The following is a 27,900-nucleotide window of genomic DNA, read 5'->3' as shown; positions in this document are numbered from 1 at the left end:
TTCTGTAAATCCAGCCTGAAGCAGGCGCTGAGGAGACCTCTGTGGAGGTACACGCTGTTCTTAGCAAGTGCAGGCAGAACTCCAGACTCGCAGTCAGCGGGTGCAAGGGAGCCAAAACAGGCTATGGGGAATCATCAGGGCTGCTATCAAACAGTATGGGGCAGCCAAACTAGTAAGCTGCTCTACTGCACGACCCTCAGCCTTGCCTAGTGAGAGCTATCTCAGTGCCCAAGCCTCCAACCCGTTAGTAAGTCTCAAAGGAGAGACTGGCAGAGGCAAATATTTTAAACTCCCCAGTGACTCCAGTTTGCAGCCAAGGCCTGGAAATGAACTGCCTGAGGATCTGTCTCGTGATTTTTTTTTTTTTTTTTTTTTTTGTTCTTTTTTTCGGAGCTGAGGACCAAACCCAGGGCCTTGCGCTTCCTAGGCAAGTGCTCTACCACTGAGCTAAATCCCCAACCCCCTGTCTCGTGATTTCTGCTCAAAAGCTAAAGCCTGGCTCCAGAGTGCAGCAGGGGCAACTCAGAGGCTGCAGGTGTCTGCCTTGGGCTGGGCGTGGCAGCGCTCCACAGTGGTGAATAATGCTGTGAAGAGTTCTGTCTCTGGAAGGTAGAGCCGTACACCAGCAGTCAGGCAGGGCATCCCCAGCCTGTGTGTATAGCCTAAATACATAAGAAATCTTGACCTGTCTCCTTCACAATCACCCTGTTGGGAAGAAGCTGTCATGTTGCCTGCTTAGGATGTCAGTGACAGGTAGCTGCCGTCCTTTGAACATCTTCAGGTGTATGTGTGCAGACGGCAAGGATTGGTCAGCAAGTGTGAGAAGATATAGGGCAGATACAGAGAGCGGGAACACAGAAGTAGTTAAAAACTAACAAAGCCAAAATCCTGTCCAGACATCTCTGAAAATGGAAAGGAGATAAAGAAGTCTGGAAGCTAGTGTGCGTCAACACCGTGCATTTCCGTGTGCATTAACACTGAAACTCCGTAAGAGCCGGAGTAAGGTGGGCAGTGCCTCTCACCCACGCTGGTGAGCTGAGCAGTGGGCAAGGAAGGAAGACCGGTGTGGGGACCAGTGAAGAGGAAGGAGGGGGAGTAAGGGTCGTCTTGTCAGTCATGGGACAGAAGATCTGCAGAGCAGGGTTGTGTGGAGACTTGCACAGGGCAGGTGGCAGTGGAATATGCTAGAAAAATATCCAGGCCAGCAAACAAAACACTTGAGGACTGGAGCTTAATGCCTGGTACCCATGTTGGGTAACACACAACCATAACCCCAGTTGCAGGACAGCTGATGCCCTCTTACTCCCCCAAGGCCTCTGTACACAGGTGCACACACACGCACTGCACACATGGTGTTGAGCTCACTGGCCATCTGGTCTAATCAAATCAGAGTCTGTGAGGGACCCTGTTTTAAAAAAATAAGGTGGAGCCTAACATAGTGGCACCTGTCACTGGGAGCAGAGGCAGGTGGATCTCTGTGAGTTTAGGGATAGCCAGGGATGCATGCATGAATGAATGAATGAATGACAGCAGTCAAAGGCACCAGGACTCATAAAGTCAAAGCAACATGGTCAGGCTGTTTGTTCCCTGCACATGAAGGAAGGCACACATACATGAAATTGAGGTAGAGTAAAGGCTTCATGTATGTTCATGTATGTCACACTAATGTCCGAAAGTGCTGTGTTCTGTTGTTCAGTTGCCTTTCACATACTGAGTGATGGCAGCACATGACCACAGGACGAAATCACGGGGTTGGTTTGGTTTTTTATTTAGTTGTTTTGGTTTGGTTTGGTTTGGTTTTCGTTTTGAGACAGGGTTTCTCTGTAGCCCTGGCTGTCCTGGAGCTCAACTCTGTACACCAGGCTGGCCTCAGACTCACAGAGATCCACCTGCCTCTGCCTACCAAACACTGGGATTAAGGTGTGTGCCACCATCGCCCAGCAAAGTCAGGGGTTTTTAAACCATTCATTATTTCTCAGAAAGCAGCACTGTGCATTCTCAGTCTAAGTGTGCAGTGTTCTCTCCCCTGTGTTTTAGATGTAGGTAGCTCCTTTCTCTAGAATGTATCTCCAGGTCTTCAAGTGGGGTCAAATCATAATAAAAAATACAACAAACCAGTAATGCATGGTACATTTTAGGATCGTGTACAAAACAAAAGCTCTGGGTCAGTGGTGCATTTGATAGCCTCCTGGAGCTGGTTACAATCAGAGGACAAACAAAACAAAAGCTAGGTGTGGTGGCACACACGATTAGGACCAGAGGCTGCTGGATGTCAAGTTCAAGGCCAACCTGGTCTATAGAGTGAGTTCCAGGACAGCAAGGATTATACAGAGAAACTCTGTCTCCACAAAACAAAAGTGAATAAATAAGGGTACAACTGATAGATTCTCTCCAAAAAACAAAAGTGAATAAATAAGGGTGCAACTGATAGATTCAGAAAGGAAAATTGCCACTGTTTCCTTAAAAGCCCTGTCTGTCTTCTGATTGGTCATAAAGTAAATACGTACTGGGGTCCTGAGCTGTGGTGTACAAAGGTGTGCAGAGTTCCAGCCTGCCCTGCTGGCCTCTTCCTTGTACTGTGTGGGACATAAAATGCATTCTTACAGGGACCCTCAACTGTTCGGTGGAGGGCGACTCCCTACTAGTGTAGAGGAATGGCCCTGTGTGTCGCTCCTGAGGTCATCACACCCACACTTAATGCACGGCTTGCCTGTGGGCAGACAAATGAATGCCAGCTCTGTCAGATGCTTTCAGGTAGAGCTTAGCCTCTTTTTTTTCTTTACAATTAAAAAAAAAAAAATGTGTGTTTTGCCTCCCTGTATATCTATACATGCATGCCTGGTGCCTGAGGAGGCCAGAAGAGGGCGTCATATCCCCTGGAACTGGGCTTATGAGCAGTTGTGACACACGTGGCTGCTGGGAACTGAATCCCAGGTCCTCTCCAAGAGCAACCATGCTAACACTTAACAGCCAGGCCATCGGTCCAGTCCTTTGTTTTCTTCAGAGACAAGGTCTCATGCCACTAAGGCTGGCCTTGAAATACTGGTCCTCTGGCCTCTCTGCCTCTTGAGTCACATGGTCATCAGATTTCCCCCGAATTGCCCATCCCACTGTGCCCACTCTTTTTTTTTTTTTTTTTTTTCTTTTTTTTTCCGGAGCTGGGGATCGAACCCAGGGCCTTGCGCTTGCTAGGCAAGTGCTCTACCACTGAGCTAAATCCCCAACCCCTACTGTGCCCACTCTTAATTCTTGGTTCTTTTGTGTGGTTGGGAGTCAGACCTAGTGATCTGAGAGTCTAGAGTAAGCACTCCTCCACTCAGTCATCGCACAAGGCCTGAGCTGCTGCTGTTTTCCTTGTTTGCTTGAGATCAGGGCTCGCTGGGTAGCTCTCAACCTCTTGCCTCTGCCTGCCAAATGCCACCACACTTGTCTTATCCTAGCAATTTCAGGCTAGCCGGTGTCACCTCGCCATAGATGGAGAGAGAGCCCAAGCGCCCCACAGCCAGAGTTGTTAGTGGCAGTGTTTCGAGGCAGTGGTTAGTTTCGAGGTGTGCTCACATCCTGCGAGGTTGTAAAGGGAAGAACCAAAGATCATAACTGCCATTCTTGTAGGCAGGGCCCTGCCTGCCCTGGGCCTGGGCTAGGGTCCACCTCACAGTGGTCCTTCCCCTGAATTAGAACAGAGTGGTGCGGAGCAGGCTGTATGCGGGAGATCTGAGCCCCAGGCCTGAGAGGAGTGGTGTCCTTGTGGTCAGTGGTTAATGTGCCTCACTGCTGCTTTAAGAGTCTGCGTACCTCCTCGGGGCTTCGTAACATCCACTCCCCTGGAAACCCTTGCCCAGTGTGATTGACTGGCCACAACCTGGTTTTCTCTAGCCAGATGACCAGTCTTTTCTAGTAGCAATGCTGTTACAACACTGCCATTCAGATCCTATGACCCAGTCATTGTTTGGGGACAGCGCAAAGCTATTAGACGCCAGCTGCTATAATTAGAGAAGAGAAAGCAGACACTCACCGAGCTAACGTCTTAGGCTCTGGCGGTCACAGCATTAAAAAGTTCTATAGCCCTTGTCCTCAGTTTTGCTTCCTGAAATACAAGCTGTACAGTTTGGGGCTCCTTGCACTCCAGTTTTTGTTACTGCTGCATTCCCCCCCCCCCCCATTTTAATCGGAGAACAAATTGCTGTCAGCACACCGAGTTCATGTGCCAGCCACATTCAGAACAGGGTGTTCTGTGCTCTTCAAAACAAAATTGCTCTAGGGCAGTAAGAGAACAATAAGTCAGAGCTGCAGTTTAAATGATGTTTTGCAGTGACCAGGCTCACTTGATGTGGTTACACTCTGGATTGCACAGCTAAATGTGGGTAATTTGGTTTGGTTTGACTTTGTGGGGTTTGCTGGAGGACCCCCTTTCAGGTTACGTAGACTTTTAAGTCAAGAGAAATACTGCCACTTTTAAACTTGTTTATTTCTCTTTACCAAAATCCCCTAAGTAGAAGCATCCTGTATGCATTCTGTTCACTTGGAGAACATGGCAGATCACTACTTCCTGTAAATCATGCTGGGTGACATTAGCAACAGACCTCCCGAGCCCTAGAGGCTGAGCTCCCGAGTGAGTCATGGCGGCTTGTATTAAATATTTATGAAATGAGTATTTGTACTATGGAATACAAAGTCAAAAGCACCCACAGGTCTTCCAGAGACAGCTGAGGAAATGGGTTCCTAGGAACTGGGCGCTTCTGCATATATCAGCTCAGGGCAAGTTCTCACTGTGCAGCAGAAGCCTGCCAAGGCCCTGTGCTGTGAGTCCTGTCAGCAACCTCGAGGACTTGTCACACGTGTTCAGAATAAATGCTCAGCCCGTGCTGACCTTTCCCCTGTAATGGGGAGAATCCCCAGCTGCGTTTACTGTGCCCTGATCCTGCAGTCTTTTTATTAGATATATTTCTTTACTTACATTTCAAATGTTATTCCCCTTCCCCGTTTCCTGTCCATAAGCCCCCATCCCCTTCCCTCCCCCTCTCCCATATAAGTATCCCCCCCTTACATCCCCCTAACTGCCCCCCACCCCATATTCCCCTGCACTGATCCTGCATTTTCCTGGACATCACATTTCCTCGTGTTCTGAGGTGGTTCGTGCATGTATGTGTGAGGTGAAGCATATGTGGGGATGTCACCTAAGACTTTAACTTGTAGCATTATGTATGTGAGTGTGCACATAGAGCTGAGAGGAAAGGATTCTCTTCTTCGACCATCTGAGGCCCAGGTAATGAGGCTGGGACATCAGGTAGAGACAGGCAACCTTGGGCTGCCGATCTTCCAGACACAGTGGGACAACTTAAAATTGCCTGCAACGCCAGGATCTGGGCATCCGATGCCCTCTTCTGGCCTCTGGGCGCCTGTACATACATAGCATGTAGTCAAACAAACACACATAAATTAGCAAAACATTTTCTTTTCTTTTTAGATTTTATTTTATGTGTATGCGTTTTTTTGTCTGAATGTATGCGTGACTGTGCCCATGGAAGCCAAAAGAGGGCCTTAGGTTGCAGGAGCTGGAGGTACAGCAGTTATGAGCTTCCGTACCCGAGCTGGGAATTGAACCCTGCTCCTGGGAGGAAGGGCAGCAGGTTCTCCACCCCGAGCTGTCTCCAGCCCCACGTTTGCTCTCCTGCGCTGCCTTTGTTGCACCCAACTTTCTAGTTCTTTTTTGCTTCCTTCCAACCTTCATATTTTCTGCACACAGCGATGGCTTAGCACTCGGAAAGAGAATGTCTGAACTCACAGACTGGGAATCTCACTAAGACTCCTAATCATACTTGGACGTACTATGTGTGTAAGCGTCCACTCTGCAAATCAGTCTAGAAACTGACGTATAATCGGGGATCCTTTGCAGAAGTCTCTGGACTTCCTGTTTTGAAAACACATTTCAGATTTGATCAACCAAAAGCCACAACAAATGTAGTGATAACCTCCTCCCTACTAAAGGGACTCATTCCACTGTAGTCAGGAGGTGATGGTCTGGCAGCAAACCTCAGAATCCTCTCCCCTCAAAAGTCTGTTCAGTTGTGAGCACCTAGGGTGATAAATCTCAATATTAAAGAGGCTGTTACACGGCTGGGGCAGGAGTTCCCGTGCTCGTGGACAGCACCATCTTTTACTTTAATTTCAATTTCTTGGACAAATTTAAAAACAATAGTTATGGGGTTGGGGATTTAGCTCTGTGGTAGAGCATTTGCCTAGCAAGCGCAAGGCCCTGGGTTCGGTCCCCAGCTCCGAAAAGAAAGAAAAGAAAAGAAAAAAAAAAGTAGTTACATGCATTTATAGTTTTATTTGCTTGATTCTTACATGCATATTTATTTATTGTGGTTGTTGGGACTGAGCTCTGTACATGCTAGGCAGGTCGTCTAGCACCAAGATACACCCATCAGCCCTACCTCTCCTTTTACTCTTTATTCTGAGGCAGGCTGTGGCTGTCTGAGACCCTGGACTTGCTGGCCTGAGTCTGGCTCAGCTTAGACACCTAACATAAGAGCCAGCAGACGCCCCTCTTACGCCACAGAGAACAGCGTAAGCCTCAGGCATGCGCCCAAACCCCTGATGTGCACACTTTAAGACAGGCTGTTGGCAGCATATACTGCCCGCTGGGTGCCGCTGTGCCGTATGCAGCCTGCCTTGGTTTGGTTTTGGTTTCATATGTACGCACTGGGAGGTGGGGGGGCGGCAGCTGTAAGTTGGCTGTCTTACTTAGAACATTCCAAAAGTGAATATAATTTGTAGAAGCCATCGTATAAATGGGTATGTCTATGAAACCAGCGGCAGTAAGCCATCTGAGAGCTGGGCTGCTGTAGCCTTTGTCTTGAAAGAGCTGACTTAGGATTTGAGTTGGCAGCAGTAGGAACAGCCAAGATGGTGTCGGTTCTAGCTTTACGTGCTACGCTGAAGCCCTGGTGTGTAGCTCACGGCTGTTTATCTTCCAGAGTTTCTCTCACTTCTCAGACTTAGGCTAATTAGCTTTGAAGCTCGTTTCCACGACCAAGCAGAATCATAGACTTTGAGGCTTTAAGAGTCTGTCAAGGTCAGGTAGTAGAGCAGAGTAAGTGGAGATTAGATGGCTTGGAAGATGAAGGTTCTCCTTGGACACAGCATCCATGTTTAAAACAGGGTGGTTTCTCAAGACTAAGGCAAATTATTGACCCAATATCAGTCATGCAGCCTTGTCAAGAAGTATCTTAGCAAGTTACTAGATCTGAGGTAGAAACCATGGTGCTATTGAACTGTCCCACAAGCCATCCATCTTTCTTACTGAATAAAAGACCTAATTGAAAAGTCAGGTAGCGGGGTGGGGATTTGGCTCAGTGGCAGAGCGCTTGCCTAGGAAGTGCAAGGCCCTGGGTTCAGTCCCCAGCTCCGAAAAAAAGAACCAAAAAAAAAAAAAAAGATAAGTCAGGTAGCGGGCTGGAGAGATGGCTCAGAGGTTAAGAGCACTGACTGCTCTTCCAGAGGTCCTGAGTTCAATTCCCAGCAACCACATGGTGGCTCACAACCATCTGCAATGGGATCCGATGCCCTCTTCTGGTGTGTCTGAAGACAGCTACAATGTACTCATATAAATTAAATTAAATACATCTTTTTTTAAAAAAGAAAAAAGAAAAGTCAGGTAGCATTGGTATTAGAAGGAGTTTGGGCTGGGGGTCACTCGGTGCATAAGTCCCTGGACTCAGTCTCCACCACCTCACAAAAGGATTGGAGAAGGAAGGCGTGGTGCGTGCCTATAGTGCTAACACACTTGGAACACAGGGCAGGAAGAGTTTGGGGCAGCCTGAGCTACTATGTAGAAAGAGCGTATGACCTTCATCTAACATGTATGCAGTATTGGAGAACTAGCATTGAGTCCTAGGCTATATTTCTTGTTTATGTACTTTTGCCCAGCATCTCAAACCAAAATACTGTTAGAGATGGCTAAGCCATTGTAGATATTCAATACTAGATATATGGCATTCTCCTAATGGTGTGTTTAAATGAGCCAGTGCATCTTAACCCTGTGTCACAGGTAAGAAAATTAGTAAGGATACATTTAACTTAAACTGGAAAAAATACTTTTCCACTTAACTTAAAATGGAAAACAAACCTTTCAGACTAGGTGGGCAGAGCTTCCGGAAGACACTGTGTGTCTTATGAACTGTAGGGGAAATGGTATCACTGCACCACTGTGAGCCAGTCATTTGACAGGCGGGGCTGAGGGGTAGTGTGTGACTGTCCCGTGTCTTCCCCTTAGTCCACCTGGAAGGCTGCTGTGCTGGAAGGGTGTTTGACTGCCGGGATGTGGTGTTCGTCATTGGCGAAGGAGAAGACCACGACATTCCAATTGGGATCGACAAGGCCCTGGAGAAGATGCAGAGGGAAGAGCAGTGCATTTTGTATCTTGGACCACAGTAAGTAAGAAGCCCGTTTCAGTGCTCGGTGAGGCTGTCTGAAGGCCTCGGACTGCTCGCCCGCTCTCGCTCGCTCTCTCAGCGCTTTGATTCGCTGTTGGGCTATAGTCTGGAGTTTGGGGCCTCATCCCGCCAGAGAAGCTTACAAGTGCGTTGGCTCAGCTGAAGTATGTTTAAGAACAGGACAGTCCGTCTCCCTGGGTTTGATTTGTCAGCTGCCAGGATGCCACCTCAGCAGGGCTTGGCTCTTTCCTCTGACCCCTCGCTCCCCTTGTCTCTGAACTCATCAGAAGGGTGTTGGGAATCGCAGTGATGCATGGCTTACTACCACTTGAATCCATGCCACATTCTTATGTGGAGTCCCTGAAGGCAGAAAGCCAGCTTTTCTTCCTGGATCTAAAGGCAGCGGGGATGACTCATTTTTGCCTAACTTTTTCCCGTCATAAGGATGGCCATTAGCACTGCCAAGCTTAGAGCCATCCAGCGTGACAGTCTCCTGTGAGAACACGCTTCCTATTATTTTTAGATCTAAAATTATACCATAAATTCAACTCTTCTATCTTGAGAAATGGGCCCCTGGGAGGATGCAGGAGTGTGCCTGCGTGCAAGTGCATCTCCTTGCTCAGAGTGGCCTCCCAGGTGGCACCGCAGGCGGTGGCCTCTGCTAGGATTCTGAGAGTCTGGGCTGCACTCACCAGTCGGAATTCAGTGCTTTTGTCCTGTCCTTTGCCTTTGCCTTGGAGGGTTTGCTGCAGTTCACTCTGTGATGAAGCTGTTTCTTTTTTTTTTGTTGTTCTTTTTTTTCGGAGCTGGGGACCGAACCCAGGGCCTTGCGCTTCCTAGGCAAGCGCTCTACCACTGAGCTAAATCCCCAACCCCGAAGCTGTTTCTTTTTAATTGAAAGAGCTGCTCTCACTTACATAGTGGGCTCTCCATAACCTGCAGTTCCGAGTCTTTTTTTCTTTGAGATATACTCTCACTATGTAGCCCCGACTGCCCTAAAACTCAATATGTAGACCAGGCTGGCCTTGAACTCAGAGATCTGCATGCCTCTGATTTCAGGTGCTGGGATTAAAGTTTTCTAATCATGTTTAATCTTCCATTCCAAAATTATAGTAGTGCCACACTCTAGTGTCTAAGGTCTGGTCTCACAGGTCACCTCTGTAAAGATGGTTCTGTAAAGTCCGAGTGTAGAAACACACGACCCAGATCTTTAAGCCTTAACCTCCCTGGTAGACCGTTCGGAGAGCAGATGCCCCAACTTTATCAGCAAAGCGAATCACAGTGCGTCCTGTTTATTGGTGCGGCTAGTTCTTTGCTGGTGTACGGTTAGCCGTTCGTGGCTGAGTCCTGCTTTCTGCAGCCTGCCAGTGGTGCACCTGAGCAAGTCACCTAACTCCCCCAAGCCTTGCAGAGTTGCAGAGGCCCAAGTGGAGGGAGTAATGAGGCAAATCTCTTAGCACACGGCCCGCCCTGCCCATTAGCTGTTACAGTTTTCAAATCTTTTCAGACATAAAAGACATCCATTCTCCTCGTGTGAGCGCATATATGTTAGTGTATCTCCAAGGCATAAAAGACGTAAAAGACACCTGTCGCGCCCACCTCAGCCAGCAAGGAAGACACAACACTGTCGGATTCTTCTCAACAGCCTTTATTGCAGGACCACCTCATTGTTGATACGGGGACCTCGAGCAGCAAAGGTGCTCATGAAGCACCTCATTAGCATGATATCGCCCCGGCCTGGTAGCTGCCGGAGGCATGCCAACACATGCGCTGCACGGGTGTTTACCACAATCGAGTACCGGTTGTCGGCGCCATCTTTTTAGACCACACCGCTCCCTACAGACACCAGTTCTCCTAGTGTGAGCGCATACGAATTAGTGTATCTCCAAGGCATTGTTAGCACATCAGGTTCTGCCAGTCCGTCCTGTGCAGTGCTTTCCCTGCTGTCTCACGCGCTTGCGCCATGCTGTCCGTGTAGATAGAGCATCCCTGTGCACCAAGAGTGGTTTGTGTGCATACCACACATCGGCTTGTCCTAGTCGGAGGCCCGAGTGAGTCAGGGTTGCTGTAAAATGCAGATGGAGTTTATACGCAGTGTCTGCTGTGTTTCCACCCTTCCCCCACTGCATCCTCACGTCTTGACGACATCCGTAGACTCCTCGGCGGGGCATTTTCATAAGAAATTAATAAAGGATCCAAGTTTCTCTCTCCCTGGAACACCATCTTTTCTTGGTAGTGTTCTTTAAAACATTGGGGCAAGGGTCACACGCCCTTCGAGGCCTTTCACCCTCAGGGATTTTTTTCTCAATTTTTAAAAATTTGCTGATCTCCTCAGATAAACAACTAAATGTTGTGACTGGTTTCTGTTTACGTTAAGTCTGATAACTTTAACTCTTCCCTTCATCTCTCTTTATGCCTGATTTGTAACAGACAAGGCACAGGCTAATTAGGAGCCGTGTGTCTCAGCTTTAGTTTCCTCAGAGCAGTAAGGTCTGAGCTTGTTCTTGCCTCCGTGTGACGTCTCAGGAAGCACATGTCTCTGGCCTCAGCTCTCTCATCTGTCCGGCGTGAGGGCGTTCACGCTGTGCACGGCAGGCCTGTCCCTCCCTTCTCGCCTTGTGTGTAGCTGCCCTCCAAGGCAGCTGCTGTCAGGGGCGCTGACTCTGGACTCCATTTCTGATGATTTAGTTTTCAGTCAGGCCCAACTTTGCCCAGCATAAGTCAGGCATCTTTGTGTTAACACAAGTCAGGCTAGCGGTTCCCAGAAGGGATGGCTGTGCACCCAGGTCTTTCCTGGGAGATGTGTTCCTCCAGTCTTGACAGAAGTACTTTGCTTTAACCAGGAGAGATGGTACAAATAGTCTTCTCTAATCTCTACTTCCACTGGTTAATAGCCAGGCTGTGCCTCTTCTAGGCCAGTCCCTCATTCTCCATACCCAGTCCCGTACCACACCCGGTACCCCCATGGTGGAACTTTTAGACAGATTTAACGTCCTTGGTACTGTGGATGTTTTGTGGTGGATTTTGGTTGTGGCAGAAAAGGATTGCCCTTGTCCCATAAGGATGTGCAGTAATATTTCTGACTCCTACCTGCCATCCAGTAGCAATTCTAGGCATTGTTAAATGTTCCCCTGACAAAGGGGAAACAGGTAAGTGACATGGTTCCAAAGTGATGCCAGGTCATCTGTCACATTCTTCCCTACTTAGCAGAGACTGCCAATGACAACATGCTTTCAGCAACAGACTTACAAAGTGCCCACCTGTCTGCCTCCTTCGCAGTGAGAGACCATTCTTATTTACAACAGGCAATGTACACACACACACACACACACACACACACACTCTCTCTCTCTCTCTCTCACACTCACACACACACACTCACACTCACACACTCTTACTCACTCTCACACACTCACACACTCACACACACTCTCCCCCTCTCTCTCACACATACACACACACACACACACACACACACACACACACACTCACTCTCCGGGGATGTGCACCCTTTCCTCTAGTCCTCTGCTGGCGACAGCCTGTGCGCGGTGATAAAGCTGCCACACTCAGTTCTTCCCAGGCATCTGTGGGCCTCTGCTCCAGCTGCGCCTTTTCTTGTATAACAATGGAAGTGAGAAAGGAAGTGGATTTTCCTGGAAAGTTCAAAGGAGAGGTAGAGCAGAGGCATGTGCAGCGTGGTATGCGTTCTCTCCCACCTCCTTAGCACCAGAGAAGACCAGGGCAGGGCATTGCGGTCCCCAACCAGTTTGACACCTTCCAAACCAGGGCATGAAGTCTGAGCTAACGGAACCGTTTCTGCCATTTCACATTTCAAGAGTTGTTTGGCCACAGCAGATAAACAAGCTTAGTGTCCAGTAAACTTCTTGCTCTTGTGCTGACAGTTGATCTCCTTTTTCTAACCTTTTGGTTTTTATGACAGTTTCTATTTGTATGTAACCTTGGCTATCCTGGAACTCACAGAAATCAACCTGTCTCTGCCCCCAAGTACTGGGAATTCAGATGTGTGCCACTGTTCCCGGTTGGGGCATTGTTCTAGTTGCTGGGAGACACCAAAGCAGACAGACAGAGCTCCATGCGACCTGTTCTGGCAGATGACATCTGATTTGAACTAGTGCCCCAGAACAAGGTTGGAAGAGCTATGTGTGGTGGGTACTCCAGGAAACCAGGACCTAGGAGGCTGCAGCCAGAGGATTGCCACAAGTTGAAGGACAGCCTGGGCTACATAGCAAGACCCTGACCCTTACAATGACATTTGTGTAACCTTGGGTTTTATTTGGTCTTTTTTTTTTTTTTTTTTTAACTGATATGTTTTGGCTGAAGGGTATTTACTGCATCTGAAGCAGGATAACCACAGAAGTATAAGCTAGCATCTGAGTGAGGGCTGGGTTTGACTGTGTGTTGTCTCTGGTTGTCAGTGTGCCTGTGCCTTTTAAAATAATTTTTGTTTTGTGTTTCAAGACAGTATTTCTCTGTGTAACAAGCCCTGGCTGTCCTGGAGTTGATTAGTAGATCAGGCTGGCCTTGAACTCTCAGAGATCCATCCGTCTGCCTCTGTCTCCCAAGTGCTGGGATTAAAGCTGCGTGCTACCGTGCACTTGTGCCTTTTAAAATCTTTAATACCCAGAGGGTTTAATATCATGAGATCTGTTGTCTTTGCTAGTGTGTTGCCCTCTTTGGTTTTTCTGATTGGAGGTGGTGCTCTTGGGAGGTGACGCTGCCTTAAAGTAAAACAGAATCTTTAGCAAACCCAGTGGGTGTCACACAAGAAAAGGCCATGAGAGCTGGAGGGGACTTGGGGAGGGAGTAGGGAGGGAGCTGGGGTAAAATAAGAGATGTGTTATATACAAGTATGGAAGTGACACAGAACAGCAGAACAATAGTAATAAAATAACAAGGGTCTTAGAAGCCTTTGTGTTGCTACTATAATGGTTATAGGAATGTCCTTTCTGTCGTGTAACCAAACAGGAAAGTCTGAAGTCGGCATCCGTGTGGAGCAGCACGTGGAGCCCACCATCCCAGGCAGTGCAGGACATGTGCAGGGGAACCGAGGAGACCACAGCAGTGACCCCACCCTCAGAACACCACAGGAAGTACCTGGGACACACCAGCTCTCCTAAGTCTTGTTTTTTATTCTCCGTTTCAGATATGGTTTTGGAGAAGCGGGGAAACCTAAATTTGGCATCGAACCCAATGCTGAGCTTATGTATGAAGTCACACTGAAGAGCTTCGAAAAGGTGAGAGCCCAGTGCGTCCGGAATCGTGGGCTTCCCATCCTCTCCTGAAGTGCCACTTAGCTGTTCAGCTAACTGGCGTTTGCTTCTGCGCTTTCCTTTGCCTGAGACTTGTCCCGCCCACACGTGTGCTCAGCGCACAGAAAGCTGACAGGACACAGTTGCTATGGAGAGGAGCTAGTGTTCTCTCTTTTTTCTGTTTGTTTGTTTGTTTTGTTTTGTTTTGTTTTGTTTTAACTTTTGGGTAGAGTCCAAGACTTGTTCCCTTACTTGTTCCTAGGCTTGTTCTTTTTGTACTTTTTCTCCTGAGTTGTGGACAAAAAAGTTCACGTTCTGCCAAGCAGTTCCTTCGGGGACTTGGGGTGCAGCTTTTCAGTGCTGAGCGGATTGGACACTCCATAGGAGTTACAAAGAGGCCTCCAGTGGGGCTCCAGGTTACGATCCCAACGTCTCTGCCTCAGGGCCAGCAGCTGCAACTCGGGACAAGAAACAAACCTGCTACCCAGGCTGTTTTTCATTCCCATCCAAAGTCAGGAGAGGGAATTTGCCATGGCCCCCAGACTGGTGTGCCTCCTTGGATGTTCTCCAGCCCAGGGCCATCGCTGGAGGCTCCCAGCTGTTCTTCACTGGCCAGAGAGTGTCCCATAAGCTAAGGAAGTGATCATCGTCAGCTGTGTCTCGAGTGACCAGCATCCCCCTTCCCCGAGCCCCTCAGGGACTGCCCTTTTTATTCCTACGAAATCACCCCATGTTCTGTACACTAAGTTTTCACTAGAAATGTGACCTTTTCTAGTATAGTAGATTTCCAAAAGAAATTATCTCTTTGTAAGTCTGGGAGAAAAAAAGTGGGATTGTCCCTTTCAGCGTCATGTTCCCCAACACATGCTCTTGTCATACGGTTGCGTGTTTGGAGGTGACTGCTTCTGAAGGACTCTAAACTCAGTCCTGATTTTGTCAAGGACAATTGCTAAGAGGGAGAAAAGACTGGCACGGGATTATGAAAGCCCGGAGCTTCCCTGCCCTTTCTGTAGAAGACCCTCTGCCCTCCCGTGTTTTCGAGGCAGTGCCTGCTGTCACATCGCCCCACACGAGCACAGCTGGAGTCTGGGCACACTCACCTGTGAGCCTCTGCTGTTTTCTCCAGTCCACCTGACTTAGTCCCCTGCCTTGTAGAATGGAAAAGAAGCCAGAGACAGCAGTGCGGCACTTATAACCCCAGTGCTCCACTGGCTGAAGCAGAGGGTGTCGCCTGACACGGAGGCATGTGCAGGGGCAGAGAGGAGGGACCCTGGGACTGGCTGGCCAGCCTATTCAGTTGGTTTGCTCCAAGTTCAGTGACAGACACTGTCTCAAAACATTCAGTGACACGAGTACACAATAATAATAAGTAAGAATAGTCTATAAAAATTAGTATATTGTATGAAATTTTTTTCAGTAAGGTTTTTTCAAGTCAGAAAAATATGAGAAAAAATAAACAAAGATGGTTATTCCTTTTTTTTAAGATTAATTTATTTTACATATGAATACAGTGTCATTGTCTTCAGATACACTAGAAGAGCGCATCGGATCCCATTACAGATGGTTGTGAGCCACCATGTGGTTGCTGGGAATTGAACTCAGGACCTCTGGAAGAGCAGTCAGTGCTCTTAACCACTGAGCCATCTCTCCACCCCCAAGATGGTTATTCTTTTTAAAAAAAAATGTTGGGGTTGGGGATTTAGCTCAGTGGTAGAGCGCTTGGCGCAAGGCCCTGGGTTCGGTCCCCAGCTCCGAAAAAAAGAACTAAAAAAAAAAATGTTGGAGAGGGAGAGAGGGAGACGTGCCCTTCACACAGGTGCACACAGTGTAATGTTTTTCAACACCGAAACCAGTTTGAAAATGTAGCTGGCCCTCGTTAACTAGGCTTTTGGATAACTAAGCCGGCAGAGAGGAAGGTGAGAGAATCTGCTGAGTGAGTGAGCAGAACAGAGACCCTGTTGGTTTTGTGATCTTAATCCAGCTGCTCATTTCTGTGTCAGTGCTGGGGCCTCGAGTGTGCAAGGCAAAGACTGTCTGACTGAGCGATAGCCCCAGAGCTGTGTGTGCCCCAAGGCCTGTATGTGCTGTTCTGGAGAGTGGAGTGTGCCTGAGACAAAGCAGCAGGGGATGGTGACGGTTTTGTATGAGCTGTCTTCACAGTCTTCCTTTGATACAGTGATGCCCTCCCATGATTCTAGCGCTTGGGCAGCGAAGGCAGGAGGATCCAGAGTTCAAGGTCAACCCCAGCTACAGAGTAAAGGAGGCTTGCCTAATACACATGCAGTGTTGTGGGGGGCGGGGAGGTGAAAAGAAATTCCCCAGGTCCACACCTGCAAACTGGTACTGCTAGAGGCCATGACACATCTGGCCGTGTGAGGAGGAGACAGCTGCCTGACCTGGCATTTTAGACATGCTCTGTGCATGTGCGGCTTGGTCCAAACCAGAAGCACTAATTTCACTTAGAGGTGGAAAACAAGCTGGGCAGAAACGACCTGTTCACACGACAGCAGCCCTATAGTGGGGAAGCTCAAGGGAAGGAGGGAGGGAAGGAGGGCTCCTTCCACCCCTCGAGGCTTTGCTCTGTCACCCTAAAAGTGCAGTCTTTGAGAGAGCTCAGTGCTTGTGCTCCTGGCTGTGCTTTACCTGTTCGTCCCCTTGGACCGTATGGGTCAGAGCACAGCTCAGGAGCCACACAGGAACGCTCAGTGGAGGGCCAAGCGCACTGGGCTGCTGGTGGCTGGGCAGTGGCACACAGTTGTACCTGCCAGTGTCTCTGAGTTTGAGATCTTGTAGAGATGGCTGCCGTTGGTCCTCCAGGCATCAGCTGGTATATTTGCTCTTCTGCTCATCTAACTGTTGCCACAAATCTGTACACAGGCCAAAGAATCCTGGGAGATGGACACCAAAGAAAAACTGGAGCAGGCTGCCATTGTCAAAGAAAAGGGAACGGTGTACTTCAAGGTGTGTGAGTCTCTGTAAGTCCTTTCCGTGTCGGATACTTACCCGGTATCCAGGAGCCATGCTGGGGCCCCCTCTGCATTCACCTTGTTGGTAAGACTTCCTCAGGTTTTCCAGGCCTGCTGTGTCCTGTCTGAGGATTAGGGAACAGTGAGTTCATGCAGGAGCTAACACAGGTGCCTCTTCTGTGTGCTGTGAGCAGACGGAGCATCCTTAGGAGCAGACGGAGCGAAGCAGACCAGACCTGGCTCGCTCCCCTGAGCCACTCAAGGCCTAGAGCAGCCTGGTTGTTGTTGTCTGTGAGCAGAGAAAGAATGGAGGTGTGTTACAGGTCAGAGGTCACAGGGGCAGGCTCCACACCACACTTCTCCCCTGACAATCAGTCCCTAAGACACGTGACTGAGAAGCACTTGCAGATTCTGCAGATCACTTTGAATGATTTCTCCCAGGTTACCATGCTGTGTTTGTTTTTATGTAACTATGGTGCAGACAAGTCTCCCGATTTTTTTTTTTTTCACTGTAATTTTTAATTGAAAAAAATCTTTTCAGGCTGGAGAGGTGGCTCAGCGGTTAGGAGCACTGACTGCTCTTCCAGAGGTCGTTCAGTTCCCAGCAACCACATGGTGGCTCATGACCATCTGTGATGGGATCCATGCCTCCTCTGGCGTGCAGGTGTGCATGTGCTGAGTACTCATAAAATAAACATAAAAATAAAAACATCCTAAAAAAAATTTTAAAAAAACCTCTTTTTTGCTCTTTAAATTGAAACAGCGGCTTTCACAGCAAATTTCATCAGAATAAATCTTTGATGAGGTTTTATCGAGCAGTCCGTCAGTACTTACCTGTGCTGCCATTACTGAACAGCAAGGGGAGATGCCCTGCTTGGTCCTGGCTGGGTACAGGCAGGCCTGAGACTGGCGTGGGTAGCAGAGCATCCAGGGATGACCAGGCTTGGCCTTCCCAAGAACGTGATGAGGAGAAAGGCACGGAGCCCTGTGATGGCCATAGTGATGTGACGCCTCTTGCAGCTGCCCAGAGGACCACTGCTCCTCCAGAGCCCTGTCCTCAGGAACCAGGCCTTTGTCCCACAGGGCCGAGGCCCACATTCAAGAAATGAAATTTCAGGGTGCTGTGCCCGCTGCCGCCAGCCTTCGTGATGAGAATTCGGAGCGGGCAGTCTTCCGCTGGGCTGGGTGACGTTGCAGAAGCGGCTGACTCTGGTCTGTGAGGAAATCCAAGCCAGAGCAACTTTGTTGGCCCACCTTTACTCCCAGGGCTCTGGAGACAGAGGCAAGTAGATCTTTGTGAGTTTGAGGCCAGCCTGGACTACAGAGTGTGGAGGGAGCCCAAGTGTCCTTTGCTTTTCTTTCTTTAGCTGCAGTGTTTAACACAGTTCACTGGGGTTTTTGTTGGTTGGTTGGTTGGTTTTTTAACAGCACTATAAAGCAGAGGCCTGAAGCAGCTCTTCATGAGCCTTGTACTGAGAGATGCTGCCACATCTAAGGCCTTACCTGGGTGGTTTGGAGGGTAGACTCCATGTGGGACCTGCAGAACCGTGGGGCTGTAGCTACCTCAAAAGGAACACGGGCAGGGGCAGTGTGTATTTGTAACAAAATTATTAAGTAAGTCTGACTCGTCAGCAGCCACCCAGATGGTGCTATGAGCCCTGAATGGGCATCTGGAAATCGGCCTGTGGCGTTCTTGTCACTGAGATCACTCGCCTGGGTCGCTGGAAGTGTTACAGGGGCAATGTGTATGTTTCAGCATGCTTCCAATCTTCCTAAAATGACCAATCTGGGTAAAATCTGGATCATCCGTCATCACACATATGGAACGCATTATTTTTAACATGTAATTCGATAGACAAGCTCTTTCAAAACATCAGTCTGTTGGGGAAAAAAATTAATGAAAGGTTCAAAACCACTGACCTAAGGCTTAGCCCAGAACTTTGTGTCCCACTGAGCACTTCCTGGAGGCACCTTCCTCATCCTAGGTGAGGGGCCTCATGCCAGCTTCAGAGGGGGAGGGCTGTCGTCGGTCCACGTTCCGTCTCCCTTCAAAGCTTGAGACGCCTTTCTTTTGTTGCACTGCTCTGTCCAGCGTCATCTTCCCAGGGTGTCTGATGTGACATTTGCCACATGCAGAGTGCGGGTGACTGCAGAGCCGCCTGGGCTCCAGCTCTGTATGTCTGCGCTCTTCATTCCCCTGCCTGTCTGGCTTCCAGCTGTGGGCAGAGGGACTGAGCGGGCAGAGGGACTGAGCGAGGTCCTTTCCACCTCTGAACGCTCTGCAGTGCAGGAGAGCACTGTCCCCATCCAGTTCTGAGAGTCAAGCACTGGTAGCGGTGTCACCACACACCACAAGGCTAGGGCCGCTCTGCTGTGTGCGGACATCTTGCGCCCCCTAGTGCTCCTTGGGAAGGAAGTGTGGCTGAGCTGGCTGGTTGGTTTTGAGGGCTGGAGAATTGTGGGGAGAGCTCTGCAGTGTCCTGGCCTCCCATCCTGAGTGCACTCAGGTCTGGCTGCCCTTATGCCATCCTGTCTGTCCTCAGGCTGGTAATCTGCTGCAGAGAAGAGCCCTCACCTCTACCCCGGTTTTCTCTGGGCTCACAAGTTGCCACCCACCATGCAGTGGTCACTGGAGCGGCAAGCACACTGTCTCCACACAGCTTGTTGTTCAGGGCGAGCGCCATGTGCACTATTCAGTTGTTCACCGCTGTCAGAACTCACTAATCAGCAGGAGCATGTGTGGAGTCTGGTTACTCTGAAACAGCAGTTCACAGGGGTCACGTATCCGATACCCTGCACATCAGGTATTTACACTATGATTCATAGCACTAGCAAGATTACAGTTATGAGGTGGCAACAAAAATAATTTAGGGGTCACCACAACATGAAAAACTGTATTAAAGGGTCGCAACATTTGGTGGGTTGGGAACCACTGCCCTGGATGCTGAGGAGACAGGAAGACGGACCATAAGTTTGGCACTAGACTTCACAGTGTAGCAAGGCCTTTTCTGCATGAAATAAAGGCCTGGAGAGAGCGATGGCAGGTATCGTGCTTGCTTAGTGTGCATGAGGGAGGCCTTGGTGCAGCAGAGGAGGCTGGTGGAACAGAGAAAGGTAGAACAGTTCCTCACACATCGAGTTTGCTCTCCAAGGTTGTGTGCACTGTGTGCTACCAACAGCCTATGTGTGTTCCCACTGCCATGGGTCAACACAGGGTGCTCTGGCCCCACCCACCTTTGATAACATGGTGCCAGGGGACAGCCCAGCTCTGAAGTCTGCCTATGCTGACTGCTGCTCTCCACGGCTCCTGGGAGCCGAGCACTTGCACAGCCTGCTTTAGACAGCCCAGGCCTGCGGTGTGGGGATGCCAGCTACCATAGTCCAGTGTTTACTGTCAGTGCTGCGATGGGGACGCCACCCATCGCACCAAGTCACCTCCTGTCTGATAAGCCAAACAGCTCACCATCCTTTGGAAGACTGAGGAATGTTGGCTCCCCGGCGCAACCTCCTGCTGTCAGGCTGAAAGAATGCCTGCTCTGCTGTTAACCTGGTCCAGGCCACCTCACAGGCCAGCAGGGCTTCCCCAGAACTAAGGAGAGGCAGGAGACAGAATGGGGCTGGTGTGCAGGCCTCTTCATGTGAGGACCCGGCTGAGGCAGGCCACACTCACATCAGTGGATCCTCTCCACAGTGATACAAGCCACTCTTTTTTTCTCCTAGGGAGGCAAGTACATGCAGGCCGTGATTCAGTACGGGAAGATAGTGTCCTGGCTGGAGATGGAGTACGGCTTGTCAGAAAAGGAGTCCAAAGCTTCGGAGTCCTTCCTGCTCGCAGCCTTCCTCAACCTGGCCATGTGCTACCTGAAGCTCAGAGAGTACACCAAAGCTGTCGAGTGCTGTGACAAGGTGGGTGGGCACCTCCGTCCATGTGCCACCTCTGCTCCCATCAGGTTCTTTATGGTCAGCATGAACCAGGACACCCTAGAGGATGGGGCTTTCTTTTTTTTTTTTTTTTTTTTTTTTTCTTTTCTTTTCTTTTCTTTTTTTCGGAGCTGGGGACCAAACCCAGGGCCTTGCGCTTGCTAGGATGGGGCTTTCTGTGGCTACCTTTGTCTTGCACTTTATACAAAACTGCTCACAGTGTTGATAACAGTCTTCATCGGTGGCCCTCTTTACCCAGGTTCTGGGTCTAAGAGTAGACAGGGAGAGAGCGCTGGGGATTGAACCCAGGGCATTGTGCATGCTAGGCAAACACTACCACTGGGCCACACAGCCTCCCCCCAGTGACACACTTCCTCCAACAAGCCACACTTCCTGATCCCTAGTCCTTCTAATTCTTTGAAACAGTTCCATTCCCTGGTGATGAAGTGTTCAGATATATAAGCCTGTTGGCCATCCTTATTCAAAGAACCACAGGGATCAATGCCATGGTCTTGGTATTTAGGAGGCAAAGACAGAAAAGTGAGAGTTCAAGGCTGCCCTGGGATAACAGGTTCTGTCTCAGAACAGTACTGTGAAGATAGCTCACTGGAAAGGCACGTGCTACCCAGCCTGATGACTTTGATTCCTAGGACCTACGTGGGAAAGAGAAGAACTCTGGCCTCTTCCACACTCCTACACAAGTGCATGACAAGTGGAATAACATTCGTACAGTACATGTGCAGACACCAACGTAATAATATGTATTTTTTTAAAGATTTATTGATTTATTTTATGTATATGAAAACACTGTAGCTGTCCACCAAAAGAGGGCATCAGATCCCATTACAGATGGTTGTGAGCCACCATGTGGGTGCTGGGAATTAAACTCAGGACCTGTGGCCAGTGTTCTTAACCACTGAGCCATCTCTCTAGCCCAGTAGTACATTTTTTAAGAACAACAAAAAATAAATGTGAAATGGCAAAAAAGACATTTTATATGTTGTAAGACCTCAAAAGAAAATAGAGAGTAAAAGAAAAAACACCTGTCCTCTGGTGTGTGTGTGTGTGTGTGTGTGTGTGTGTGTGTGTGTGTACACATACACAGATACATCAGATGCATGCACACACTTATATAATACACAACCCCAGAATGCAAAGTACTATAAGAACTAACTAGAGAAAGGTGGGACATAGTTACCATGTAGAACCAGGACTCTTTCCACATCAGTTGAGTATGTTCTGTGGCTCTCCCTCACTGTGCTTGGTGTAAAAAGACTCAACCCCTTAAGGACCATTCTGTGAATCGTGGGGATTTACTTCACTGACCCTCACAGGAAGAGTGTCCATGTCTGTTTTTATTATAAGGTTCATAATAATCCTAAGAGTCATAAGAGAAAGCTGTTGAGTGTCTCTCTCCACACGCGTTTAGGGCGCTCCCACAGGATAGATCACTAGAAGTACAAGTGCTAGAGATGAGCACATCTAAACTTTTAGGGGCGGAGAAAATGGCTCAGTGAGTGAAGCGCTTATGGCGCAAGCGTAAGAACCTGACTTCTGTCCCTGCACCCACGTAAAAGCTGCGCATGAGGAGCTAGAGAGGTGGCCCAGTGGGTAGGGGTGCTGCTTGCATTGCCAGCAATCACACAGTGGCTCATGGTTGTCTGTAACTCGAGTTCCAGGGGTCCAACACACACACACACATACACACACACACACACACACACACACACACACACACACACACACACACACACACACACACACACACACACTCACACTCTAATTCCAGGCTGCCTGAGACGGTAATATCAGTGTTGGCTAAAGCTGATTGGCAAATCTCCAGGGCTCACTGGCTGGCCAGCCTAACCTATTCAGTAAACCCCAGACTAGTTAGAGACCCTGTCTCAAAAAAAGGTGGACAGCTCTGAGGAATGACACCAAAGATGGGCATCCAGCTACATCCACACGGATACATCCACACATACACATTGTGAGAACAATTTGGCTTGTAGTTGGTTCAAAGGATTCTGTTTGTGTTTGGCTGACCCTGGTCCTATGGGCAGGAGGTGCAGAAGGGCAGGGCAGAGCAAAGCCACTCACTTCCTCGAACTCAGGACAGAGACCCAGAGACAAGATATTCCTTTTAAACACAGGTGACATCTCTAGGGCCAGGCACTCAGGTGGCAGGGACGAGTGGATCACTGCATTTGAGGCCAGCCTGGTCTATATAGTGAGACCCTGTTTGTAACTGTAACTTTGCTACTGTTGTGAATCAGAATGTACATATCTGATAGGCAGAATACCTCATAGGTGACCCCTAGTTCAGTAAGGACTCACTGGTGAGGTGCCTCCGGTTCCAATCAGAAGCTCTCAACACCATCTGGACGTCAAGGCTTTGACACTGAACTGGAGACATTTTATACTAAATACTGGAAACCAGTGAGTTTGGCCACTGTCTGATTGCTGGGTGTCCTTGCTTATCTGGTGTGAGTGCACTGCCTCAGCACTGAGGCGACAAGGGTCACGGCATCCCTTCTGAACTGTGACCGTCTGTCCCTAGGCCCTTGGACTGGACAGCGCCAACGAGAAAGGCTTGTACAGGAGGGGCGAAGCCCAGCTGCTCATGAACGAGTTCGAGTCGGCCAAAGGGGACTTTGAGAAAGTACTGGAGGTGAACCCTCAGAACAAGGCAGCGAGACTGCAGATCTCCGTGTGCCAGAGGAAGGCGAAGGAACACAACGAGCGGGACCGCAGGGTGTACGCCAACATGTTCAAGAAGTTCGCAGAGCAGGATGCCAAGGTGTGCCCGCTGCCTGGGCCGGGAGGGCACTAACCTGGGGCCAGGTCGGGAGAGACAAGACTTAGGAAGGGACTCCACTGTGGCCAGAGGCATGGACTGGGAGGCCCCGCGGCCCCTCTGTGAGAGCTGAGAGGCCGACTCCCTGAGGTGGAGCAGCGTCTTGTTCTGCTTTGTTTTTAAAGCAGGGTTTCTCTGTAGACCTGGCTAGCTTCATCTCAGAGGTCCTCCTGCCTCTGGCTCATGAGTTCTAGGGTTACAGGCATCTGAACCAAACCAAGTTCATTTGGTTTTGTTGTTGGTTTTGTTTTGTTTTTTTAAGATTTATTCATTTTATCTATGTGTGTACACTGTAGCTGTCTTCAGACACACCAGAAGAGGGCATCGGAGCCCATTACAAATGGTTGTGAGCCATCATGTGGTGGCTGGGATTTGAACTCAGGACCTCTGGAAGAGCAGCCAGTGCTCTAACCACTGAGCCGTCTCTCCAGCCCTGAGTTGTTATTTTTAAAAAGATAGATTCAGCCAGGCAGTGGTGGCACACACCTTGATCCCAGAGCTTGGGAGGTAGAGGCAGAGGTAGGAAGTTGTCTGAATTCGAGACGAGCCTGGTCTACAGAACAAGTTCCAGGACAGCCAGGAACACACAGAGAAACCCCTGTCTCAAAAAAACCCTAAGCCCGTCCATATTGTTTTTCTAGAAATACTTCCTAGCTGAATCCAGCTTGGATTGGAAACAGGTGTCCCTGTGGTGGCCTTTACTGCACACTCTGCTGTCCTCGGGAGCCTCGCTGGCAGTGGGTCTGTCTAAACACAGGCCAGCTTCTTGCCCCATAGCCTCCTTCTGGTCCCAGGTCTGGCCTCCATCTTCAGCTACCAGTAGCACAAGGGCTTAGTTATTCAACAGCTGCCTGAGGTACAAGCCCCTCCAGAGTGCGGCACCCCTCCTTCCTAGTGTGCACACCCGATGCACACATGCACACTTGCCATAAACCTGATCAAACCATCCCGAAAGGCAGGGGTTAATTCATTTCATCTCCTCCTTTCCCCTCAGGAAGAGGCCAGCAAAGCATTGAGCAAGAAGGCAGTAGAAGGAGCGGCCGGCAAGAAACACGAGAGTCAGACCATGGGAGAAGGGAAGGCCGAAGGCCACGTATGACGCCACGACAAGGAGGGAAGAGAGTCCTAATGAACTCGGCCCTCCTCACTGGGCTCGCCCCCAACTCAGGACTGAACAGTGTTTAGTGTAAGGTTTGTTACAGTCTCTGTGATTCTGGAAGCCAATGGCAAGCCAGTAGCTTCCCAACCAACCACAGCTGCTGCCGGGGGTGGGCGGGGACTGCCGGGGAAACAGCAGAGAAGGCCGCTGGTGTGGAGAGACCAAGCCAGCAGCTCAGTCCTGCTCATTTCAGTCTGTCACCTTTTGATGTCCAGCGCAGCATCCCTTGTGACCCTGGGGCCCAGCTGCTGTGGGTTCTTCACTATGGTCACTGCAGAAACCGTTGAGAAAATAAACTCAGTGGATCTCTGCTTTCCTATTGGTGGGCATGGCAGGGATCTCTGCTTTCCTATTAGTGGGCATGGCAGGGCAGGCGATGAGATCTCCTGTGGCACTGACTCGCCTGACACAAGCCCACACAAGGGGCGCCCAGGTCCACAGCTGAATCTCGGACTGCTTGCCTGCCCTCCAAGCTCCCCTCTCAGACTTGAGTGTGGCTTTCTGTCCTCTCCAGCATGTCCATGGGCTCTGTCGTTCCTCTACACCCTTCACTAGTGACAGCAGGTGGGGCTTTCCTGGTCAGTTTTCTGTTTCGGGTGAATTTCTGAGGTGTGGGGAGCAGTCGGAGTGAGTTATCTTCCCCGCTGCCCCTCTTCAGAATGTTAGCTCTGCTCGGCTCCTCCCCGTTCTCTGCCCTGCAGTGAAGAGCCTAAGGCTTGCTCTTGTCCTAGGCCTAGAGTGGACGACTTCCGTCTCCGTCTCCAGCTAAGACTGATGAGTTACTCTTTATTACTATGGTTACCTCCTTGTCAGCGTGTGTACCACTTTTGAGAAGGAACTTCACACTCCTCTATCGTGCAAACATATTTTTCAATTTTTACTTTGTAGCTTGGGTTTTGAAAGGCAAACTCTGGGAGGTTTAAAGCAGGCAACTAATTACTCTTCAGAGTGAGGTACCTGGAGGTGGACAGGCAGATACCTCGCTCATCCTGCGCCTCAGCTTCTTGTTCTGGTGGGAGCGGTGAGCCTGTATACTACATCAGCCAAAGTCTCCAGAACTTGGGCACTGAATTAGGGCAAATCTTAAGTAGTTTTGGAGTTGGATTTTAGTCCTACAGGTGAGTTATGGGTTTGAGCAGGGCTTGCTCCTCACCCCTGTGGGGAACACCCACCAGCCCAAGGATCCATGCACAGCCCTCTCCCCGCCCTAAGGACCACCGCACTCAAGACGTGTGGCTGTAGTAAGTCGGTCAGTCATCACGTCAGGACCTTACCACCAACGGGTCACTTGTTTCCCGGAGTTGAGTTTTAGTCTGCATGCAGCAGGTGGGATAGAGCTGTGCAGAGTCTGTGACGTGGCTGAGACCCTCGAGTTCACACTTTGCACTTCTGCCTCCTTGCGTTGTTTTAGAGCCCTGGCTCCCCCAGGAGGTACTGAGCCGGAGCCGACTTGGTGTGCAGTGCAGTGTCGGCAGTTGTATTGACCAGAATTGCAGGCCAGGGAGGCTGTGCTGGAATTTGAGCCTAACTAGTTAGGTTTTTACAGGAAAACTTGTTCTAACTTGGGCGACCCTCACCAGCTGTCTCCAAGTGTATACTGTGGGCCTAGGAGACTGGTGTGGGACGGGAGGGTGGTCAGGGTTCCGAGCCAGAAGTGGCAAAGTGCCCAGCCCACTGGATTGTGCATGCTCTTGACTCAGTCATTCAGACACTTAGTACAGAAATCAGAAGATGTCTTCACACCCTGAGCCTGGAGAGAGTGGTGGGTAAGCAGATGACATTGAAATTTTGGTTTTTAAAAAATCACTTAGACTCTGCGAGTAATGGCGACACACACCTTTGATCCCATGACTTGGGAGACCCTATCTCAAAACAAAACAAAAAAAAAAAATTACTTAGATGCATTTTGTGTTCCTTAAATAAATTTTTTAAAAAGTAATTTTTTCCATTGTTCGTGGCTTGGGTTTTTGTTTTTTGTTTTTTTCTTTTGTTTGATTTTTAAAATTTGCTTTTATCTGTGTGCTTGAGAGTATTTGTGTCCAACTGCCCTTGGGGACCAGAAAAGGACTTTGAATCTCCTGGAAGTGAGGGTAGAGAGAGTTGTGGGCTAGATGTGGGTGTTGAGAACTGAACCAAGTCCTCTGTAAAGCAGTCAGTGCTCCTAACTGCTGGGCCACCCCCTCTCCCACTCCCTTGTTCGGGGTTTGACTTAAAAAACATAAACTCTTATGATTTTTACTTTATGTGTGTTAGGCATGCTTTTTGGCAATACGTTCTTGAGTTCCTACGTAGTCCTTCCAACCCCCTACCGTAGGTGGGAGAGAAAGGAGGTTAGAGGAGAAGGGAGCGTAGATGTTTTCCGAGTGCTTCTTGCTGGTTAGGGATGTCCATTTCCTTGGGTCACGTCCAAACCTCATTGTCAGAACATCCCATCTTCTCATCGCTTCCATCACACTCACGTGATAAACAGCAGCAGTGGACACAGAGGCCTCCTTGGCGGAGCCCACTCCCACCAACCCCTCTCAGAGCTCCGACATTTACACCCTGTGAGAAGTTCCCAGAATCCCAAATGTCACACACGTGCAGAAACTGTCTGCGGCTGGCAAAACCACACCTCTGTGAGAGCACGAGGCAAATCAGAGTTAGCTGCTATGAAGCAGTCTCATACCACACGCAGGAGTAAAAACAAAACCATTCACATAGTGTAACTGGGATTTTTAAGAAACCAAAACTCACCACACATGGATGTTGACCTGCATGTAGATACACACACCCTGTGCATGTGGTGCCCAAGGAACTGAACCCAGGTCCTCTGCAAGAGCAGCCACTGCTCCTAACCACTAAGCCATCTCTCCAGCCCCTGATTAAATATACATATAAAAAGAAAAATGTTTTGGTCAGTAGCCATCATGCCCTAACCCCAGTGTCTCTCCTCTGATCTCAGAAGCTAAACACAGTTTCATTGCTGTACTAAGGGACCATGACCAAGGTGAGATTATAGAAGGGAGAGATTATTCAGGCTTGCAATTTCAGAGTTAAAAATCCATGTTGGGGAGCTGGAGAGATGGCTCAGAGGTTAAGAGCACCGACTGCTCTTCCAGAGGTCCTGAGTTTAAATCCCAGCACCCACATGGTGGCTCACGACCATCTGTAATGGGGTCTGACGCCCTCTTCTGGTGTGCAGACGAGCATACAAACAGAGCACTCGTATAAATAAGTCAATCTTTCTTAGCAGTGGGTTATCCAGCTTTTTAACTGACTTAAGAAATAACACCTGTTCCCACTAATA

The 27,900-nt window shown here is 49.3% G+C and overlaps 1 protein-coding gene across 4 annotated transcripts in view; it reads left to right on the top strand.

Moving 5' to 3' along the window:
• The window catches only part of Fkbp5 (FKBP prolyl isomerase 5), a 118,297-nt gene extending 91,747 nt beyond the window's left edge, over window positions 1-26,550 (top strand). For all 4 annotated transcript variants that reach the window (XM_006256224.5, NM_001012174.2, XM_039098819.2 and 1 more), the window contains 6 exons: window positions 8,279-8,435; window positions 13,603-13,693; window positions 16,586-16,669; window positions 20,395-20,580; window positions 23,156-23,395; window positions 24,447-26,550. In XM_006256224.5, coding sequence (XP_006256286.1) covers window positions 8,279-8,435; window positions 13,603-13,693; window positions 16,586-16,669; window positions 20,395-20,580; window positions 23,156-23,395; window positions 24,447-24,551 — 863 coding nt within the window. In that variant the 3' untranslated portion in view covers window positions 24,552-26,550. The remainder of the gene's footprint in view (window positions 1-8,278; window positions 8,436-13,602; window positions 13,694-16,585; window positions 16,670-20,394; window positions 20,581-23,155; window positions 23,396-24,446) is intronic.
• The last annotated feature ends 1,350 nt before the right edge of the window (window positions 26,551-27,900 follow it).

The sequence above is a fragment of the Rattus norvegicus genome, chromosome 20 (genome assembly GCF_036323735.1).
Source record: "Rattus norvegicus strain BN/NHsdMcwi chromosome 20, GRCr8, whole genome shotgun sequence".
In the NCBI taxonomy this organism is placed as follows: domain Eukaryota; kingdom Metazoa; phylum Chordata; class Mammalia; order Rodentia; family Muridae; genus Rattus; species Rattus norvegicus.
Note: the sequence above shows the minus strand (reverse complement) of the source record. Positions and strands in the feature narration are given on the sequence as shown.